The 7,239-nt window shown below is 54.9% G+C and overlaps 1 protein-coding gene across 1 annotated transcript in view; it reads left to right on the forward strand.

Moving 5' to 3' along the window:
• Positions 1 to 7,239, forward strand: part of SRRM2 (serine/arginine repetitive matrix 2) — a 17,607-nt gene that overhangs the window by 1,492 nt on the left and 8,876 nt on the right. The window contains 10 exon segments of the mRNA XM_012731684.1: positions 1,729 to 1,998; positions 2,809 to 2,916; positions 3,080 to 3,244; positions 3,402 to 3,479; positions 3,862 to 3,924; positions 4,006 to 4,038; positions 4,262 to 4,312; positions 4,471 to 4,563; positions 5,198 to 5,390; positions 6,442 to 7,236. Coding sequence (XP_012587138.1) covers positions 1,729 to 1,998; positions 2,809 to 2,916; positions 3,080 to 3,244; positions 3,402 to 3,479; positions 3,862 to 3,924; positions 4,006 to 4,038; positions 4,262 to 4,312; positions 4,471 to 4,563; positions 5,198 to 5,390; positions 6,442 to 7,236 — 1,849 coding nt within the window.

Consider the following 7,239-nt stretch of genomic DNA (forward strand, 5'->3'; position numbering starts at 1 on the left):
CCCCCCCGGTCATTTCTTGACCGTCTTGTGAGCTGCTGTTGGGAGAACCCCGGTTACGTAAAGTGGCCTGTTGGGTGATCTTTGTGTGCGCTGTTCCCTTGGCGCCGCACCTGCTTGCCAGGTTTCTAGCACCGCTCTGAGGGCCGGGTTGACCTTTTCCCGTTCCTTTCCCGTCTCGCGCGTTCTCTGGTCTCCGCTTCCCAGTGGCTTAGCGCCCTGCCCAGCGGCTCCTCGGTAGGGAGTGGGCGGGTCGCCGTGTGCGGGCTTGGACGCGTGGGCGCGAGGTGAGGCCGAACCGCTCCTGGCAGGTGTGAGGGCTTCTGGGAGCAGGGGCACACTAGGGGTGCAAGGAGCCAGGGAGGGCGAGGCCTGGAAGGGGAGGTGGGCGCCCAAGGGGTGCATTGCCTTTTGGACGCGCAGAGCGGATTCTTGTGCTGTGGTTTCCCGTGCACTCGCCTGCTTGCGACGCGGCCTCGCCTGCGCTCGGAGCTTGTCTGTGTTTGCAGCCCGAGCCCCACCTGGGGGGGTGGGCGTGGGGGTAGGCAGGGTCCCCCCTTCGGGACTTGGGCTGGCTCCCGACTGGGCAGCGTCTCTCCCCCGCTCTGCTCTGCTGGACTGTAGCCCCCAGACGTCGCCGGTAGTTATCCCGCACTTAGCGCCAGCAGCCTCGCCCTTTGAAATTCTGCCTGCTTTTCCCTCTGCCTTCACTATCCTCGCCACATGTTCTTGAAAAAAATGTCTGACAGAATGCGTTGGAGAAAGTGCATTTAGTCAAACCTCAAAGAGAAAAGTTGGAGTATGGGGCTCTTCTGAATAATTTGGGGTTCGGTACAAGTGGAGAGGCTGGAGCCTGCTGGGAGAGAACAGGTTGGAAGTGTGAGGTGCAGGGGACGGTAGGGAGAGCAGTCAGCGTGACACTGCTGAAAGTGAGGTGTAAAGAGCAGGGTTTGAGTCGAGGTGTGGGGAGAGTTGGAGCGAGGAGAGGCTGTGGGTGTGTAACGCGTTGAATGGAGACAGGAGCTAAGGAGCGTTGGTGAGGATGCAGGTCACGGGCCTCCGTTGGGCAGGAAACTGAGGACGTGTGGGCACAGTCCTGTCAGTGGAAGCAAGGAGATGGTTGCTTACTCTGGTGGCTCCAGGGTTGCTGAGTTTGTGGTGCTTGTGCTGGCCTGGGCCTGGTGAGGGGCTGCGCGGGACACTTGGTGGTTTGCCTTGACCATTCAGCCCACCTGCCTGGACAGTCAGGGGCTATTAAGTCTGTGTGTGCCCTTCACAGTCACCTGAAATTCTTAGGTCGGTTCTTGAAAGAACTTTGGACTTGGGCTGCAGGACACAGGCGCCACAGGTCTGTCTCGTGTACCCGTTTGGCACCTCAGTTATTCTCAGCGGTCAGGGACTTGGCAGCGGTTGAGGAAGAGACCGCTGCACTGTGTGCTGGGCTGCAGGAGAGCACAGGGACAGTGAGGAGTTGAGAGTCGCAGGTTCTTTGGCGTAGGGTGGGAAGAAAGTCCAAGGAGAAGCCAGGCGAGTTCTCACGCTGAGGGGAGACAGCAGAGCCGGGCTCGCCGGCTCACTGGAAAGTGGTTCTTCCCGGCAGAGCCCGAGCCTGGGGCATTCTGTAGCTAGCGGAGGTGCTGCTGGGCAGGACGAAGGAGAGCAGGGGTTTGCGGGCGGCGAGTGTTAGTCTGGGGCCAGGGGCCTGACCCGTGTCTCCCCGCTCCCCCTCAGGAGCGGTGGTGCCCCCGGGCACGGGGCCATGTACAACGGGATCGGGCTGCCGACGCCCCGGGGCAGCGGCACCAACGGCTACGTCCAGCGCAACTTGTCCCTGGTGCGGGGCCGCCGGGGCGAGCGGCCTGACTACAAGGGAGAGGAGGAACTGCGGCGCCTGGAGGCTGCCCTGGTGAAGCGGCCTAACCCTGACATCCTGGACCACGAGCGCAAGCGGCGCGTGGAGCTGAGATGCCTCGAGCTGGAGGAGATGATGGAAGAGCAGGGGTGAGGGGAGGGCTGGGCGTGAGCCAGCACCGAGGGAGTGCAGAGGTGGGCTCCAGGGCGCCTAGGGCTCTGGAAAGGTCGAAGGACTTGGAGGAGGGGAGCGGCAGAGGCAGAGGAGCTAGCAGCCAGGCTCAGGGACAGTTCCGAGCCAGGGGAGGAAGCTGCCTTCGGGAGTGAGGGCAGCGAGGGAGGCGAGCGGCAGCCGGAGGCACGTGGGGCGGGGAGGGGGTGGAGAAACATGAAGGTGCTCTGAGGGGGGAGGCAGGCCAGACGGGTGCCAGCTGACAGTGATGGCATTGGTAGAGGAGAGGAAAGCAGATGGATCGAGGCCTCGGAGGAGCAGGACACAGGAGTGAGGAGAGTGCCTGGACGAGCGGGTGCGTTGGGTAGGGTGTAGGGTGAGGTGTTGGCAAAGGACCACCTCGAGGCAGGCAGTCTTACGAGAGCAGTGGTCTTCAGACGTCAGTGGTGGTAGCTCTTCTCTACACTGTACTTTGGAGGTGCGAAGATGACGTAACTCTTGTTGCAGCCGGGGAGAGCACCTGGAACTCTGCCTGCTTAACTTTCCTCTCTCGGCCCCGGAGTGGAGCCTGTCTAAAACCCACTGTTCTTACGGGGAGTAGTTAAGTGGAGGAGAGAGTGCAGGGAAAGAGCAGAAGGGTTTAAGAGACGGGGCCTCTGGGTGACAGTGAGTGAGCAGTTCTGTGTGCGCGGGGTTGGGGGGGCACCCTGCGGGGAATGTGGGGCTGCACCCCTGGGGCTGGGAGACACGCATAGCCAAGCTCTAACCATGTAGGGTTTGTTCTTTAGGTACGAGGAACAGCAAATTCAGGAAAAAGTGGCGACCTTCCGACTCATGTTGCTGGAAAAGGATGTGAACCCTGGGGGCAAGGAGGAGACCCCCGGGCAGAGGCCAGCGTGAGTGTCTCCCCACCCGGTTTCCTTGGGCTTTCTGCTGTTCTCCCCTGGCCTTGGGCTCCCTCCTGCTCTCGTCTCTTCTTTCTCCACGTCTGCTTGGCTCCTCTTGGATTTTATGAATGTTGTGCTGCTCTCGTTCAGTCTCTGCCCCTTTTCCCTCTAGGGTAACTGAGACTCACCAGTTGGCAGAACTGAATGAGAAGAAGAATGAGCGCCTGCGCGCAGCCTTTGGCATCAGCGATTCCTACGTGGACGGCAGCTCTTTTGATCCTCAGCGCCGTGCTCGAGAAGCCAAGCAGCCAGCCGCTGAGCCTCCCAAACCTTACAGGTACACGAGCCCAGGGGATCCATGTCCGCTTCTGTCTGGTCCCAGGCACTCCGTTCTTGTGCGTTGGGTAACTTCTTCTCAGGCTGTAGGCTGTTCTCCTGAAGCTGGTGTGTCTTGGGAATCGGCTCTAGCCCCTCTCTCTCTCGGTTTTCTTCAGCCTTGTCCGGGAGTCCAGCAGTTCTCGATCACCGACCCCAAAACAAAAGAAGAAGAAGAAGAAGAAAGATAGAGGACGGTAAATTGGAAAGTTATTCTAGCAGCCAGAGGCCAGTCCTGTCATGTTCTGTCAGAATTGTGGCTACTAGGAGGAGGGAGTGTTACCAGAGAAGTGAGGGAAGACGGGGTCGTCCTTCCGGTGTTGGCTGGGAGGAGGCCCGAGTACTGCTCAGTGGGCAGGGCGTGAATCTGTGATGAATGGGGTCCAGCAGGAAGCAGACTTTGGATTTCTGGGGCCACTTTTTCATGTTGCGATTGAGGGAGACAGAGACGAGGTCCCGGACTAGTCTGGGACGTCGCGCTGTTGTAGCTGCTTAGTGTTGGGGCAGCCTCTGGAGAGTGGCTTTAAGGAGTAGGGAGAAGGAAGGAGCACAGAATGACTTGTTTCTGCGCACCTGTAGCCGGTCAGAGAGCAGTTCCCCTCGCCGAGAGAGGAAGAAGAGCTCCAAAAAGAAAAAGCACAGGTATGAAGGGGCAGGCGGCGGGCGAGGGGCTTGGTGCCTTCAGGTGTCGGTGTTCGTTTACATTTTCCTGCTTCCCAACAGGTCAGAATCGGAATCCAAGAAACGAAAGCATAGGTGAGCGGCGCTCCGTGGGTCACGTGGGTCGTTGTAGCATGCGGAGGGACGAGCCATTACTTGGTGGCCCAGCTTGCTCTTTGGGAGGGATTCTTTTTTTTTTTTTTTTCGTAATAAGTGATTTCTTCATGTGTTTTTTTTTTCCCTTTCTACTTCTAGTGTTAGTTCTTTAAAAAAAAAAAAAAAAAGATTATTGTCTTTAACAGTCTTACTTATTTTTTAGGTCTCCCACTCCAAAGAGCAAACGTAAATCTAAGGACAAGAAGCGGAAGCGGTGAGTAATTTAATGTGAATGGGAGGGGGGCTTGCTTAGCCAGTAAATGAGGAGAATCTCCTCGGGCAATGTGGGAGAGCTGCATCCCTGATTGCCGGAGGCTTGAAGGGCCCCCAGTGCAGGTCGGCGGCGCCCTGACTGGGGGTATGTCCCTGCAGGTCTAGAAGTACAACACCAGCCCCCAAGAGTCGCCGGGCCCACCGGTCAACTTCTGCCGATTCTGCTTCTTCTTCTGATACTTCCCGCAGTCGGTAAGGGGTGGTCCAGGAGGAAGGGAGGGAATGGGACTTGTGGGTTAATCGATTTAATATTTATTGAGCGCCCACGGTGTGCTAGGCGCTGCACAGACCATTCGGAAGACACGGTCCCTGCCCTCTAGGAGCTGACAGGCTAAAGCAACAGGATGGACAGACATATACATTTCCCCTTCTCTTTTTTTTTTTTTTATTTTGTTATTTTTGTTTGTTCTGATGTATATGGACTGCCAGAATAGGGGGGGGGGTGGTTTGTTCGTGGTGTCTGGGGGAGGAAGGAATCCTTACCCTGGCTTCCTTAATCGGGGAAGGCTTCCTGAAGGAGGTGGGCTCAGAGGTGAGTTGTGAATGAAGCAGGTAGGGAATGGGCTGGGTGGAGGGCTTGGGGAGGTTGGGGGGGGTGATAAAAGGGTAGAGGGAGAGCACTTTTTGGGGATTGGTGGGAAAAGAAAGGACCAAACTGAACCTGACTTGAATTTCAAAATGAGTGAGTGGAGTTTTGTGAAGTAGACAAGGTTTTTTGGAAGAGGGGTGTGCAGTCAGGAAAGGTGGATGGGAGTTGGGGAGGGGCTTTGTCTAATCTCCCGGACTGATTTCCTTCTTGTGCACCTTCCTCAATTACTTTTCTCAGGTCTCGAAGTGCTGCAGCTAAAACCCATGCAACAGCCTTGACTGGGCGAAGTCCTTCCCCTCCCTCAGAGTGTCGTGGGGAGGGAGATGCACCTGCCAAGGAACCAGGCACCATCAACACAGGGCAGCCTAGCAGCCCAGAGCCCTCTACAAAGCGGCCTGGCAGCCCGTGTGAAGACAAAGACAAGAAGGAGGTACGTTGCTGAGTCAGTGACGCTGGGTTGTCAGGCTGTGGATTTAGGGCAAGTATCGGAATCGCAGAGACATACGTGCTTATTAAGAGGGGAGGATTCAGTTTTCTGTATTCCTTTCACAGTTATCTCGTCTTGCCCTGCACCTGTAAATTCTGTAGAATTGCGGTCTTCAAACTTTATTGAGTATTCATAGGTTTTATGTCACTATTCTGGATGTAGATGAAGCTAGAACAAAGATCTCTTCGCAGTCGACTCTACTAAGATCCCTGTAATTTGTTTCATGAAATATTGGTTATGGTTTTTTACAATTTCTCAGCCCAATTGGTTGCTGCCTGCAGTGTGAAAACACCATTCTGAAATGTGTTTTTAGGAATCTTTGTTCGTGTTTATTTTATTCAAGCCCTAATCACTTTTGCTTCCACCATTAGCAAATAGTGATTTTGTAAAATGTGTTTGGTGCTTTATTAAAGTTCTGGCTCTCCTGTTCATTTTCCATGTAATGCGGTTATTTCCCAAACCATGGCTTGGATCCCTTTGGAAACTTAATCTATTTCCTGTTCTTGACATACATTTAAACCTTTTTAACGACGTCGTTCCTCTACATACTTCTTGTGTATTATCCTAACATTTATTCTCACAATCGTCAGGTCTTTTTGCCTTTGTTTTTTCTATAAATTTTAGTTAATTTTCAGGGGTAAAGTCCACTTTGGGGAATTGATTTCCTTCCATTTACAAGTGCCTTTTTTCCCTGTTCCTCAGTCTTTTGTAATGGGTGCTTGTCATTGTTTTGTTTCTTTTTTTAAAGCTAGATTATAAGATTTCCAGTTTCTTAGGTCATAGAAGGAAGGTCTTTAGCATTATGTGACCCGTTATTTTTGATATTATAGGATTTCTTGTTAACTAGTTGACTGCTTATGGTAAAGAAAAGGACCAGTTGTTGTAACGGGGTATATAGAGGAAAACATTCATGAGAAAGGGTGTTGGGGTCATAGTGAATGATAAAGAATTTTTATTACATACTCCTATCCCTGCTCTCTTCTTCTACTCTTAGAAACCTGCAACTCGACCTAGTCCTTCTCCGGAAAGGAGCAGCGCAGGCCCAGACCCACCTGCTCCCACTCCGCTCCTTGCTGAGCAACATGGCGGCACCCCACAACCCAGTGCAACAACCCCTTTGAGTCAGGAGCCAGTGAATCCCCCAACTGAGGCTTCCCCCTCCCGGGGCCGTTCACCACCTAAGTCTCCTGAGAAACCTCCCCAGTCATCTTCGGAGAGCTGCCCACCATCCCCTCAACCTACCAAAGTTTCTCGGCATGCCAGCTCCTCCCCTGAAAGTCCTAAACCCACACCAGCTCCTGGGTCCCGCCGAGAGATTTCTTCTTCTCCCGCATCCAAGAGTCGCTCCCATGGCCGAGCAAAGCGGGATAAGTCACGTTCTCATACTCCTCGTAGGGTGGGGCGGTCTCGTAGTCCTGGCACTACCAAGAGGGGGCGATCCAGATCTCGAAGCCCTCCCAAGAGAGGGCATTCTCGGTCCCGGTCCCCTCAGTGGCGTAGGTCCCGGTCTGCACAAAGGTGGGGACGATCAAGGACCCCCCAGCGGCGTGGCCGCTCTAGGTCTCCCCAGCGACCAGGCTGGTCCAGGAGCAGAAATGCCCAGAGAAGAGGCAGGTCTAGGTCAGCAAGACGAGGCAGGTCACACTCTAGATCCCCAGCTACAAGAGGCAGGTCTCGCTCTAGAACACCAGCCAGGCGGGGCCGGTCTCGCTCTAGAACGCCAGCCAGGCGCAGGTCGCGGTCCAGAACACCCGCTAGGCGTAGGTCTCGCTCTAGAACGCCAGCCAGAAGG

The sequence above is a fragment of the Condylura cristata genome, unplaced genomic scaffold (genome assembly GCF_000260355.1).
Source record: "Condylura cristata isolate star-nosed mole 26May11 unplaced genomic scaffold, ConCri1.0 scaffold00032, whole genome shotgun sequence".
NCBI lineage: Eukaryota > Metazoa > Chordata > Mammalia > Eulipotyphla > Talpidae > Condylura > Condylura cristata.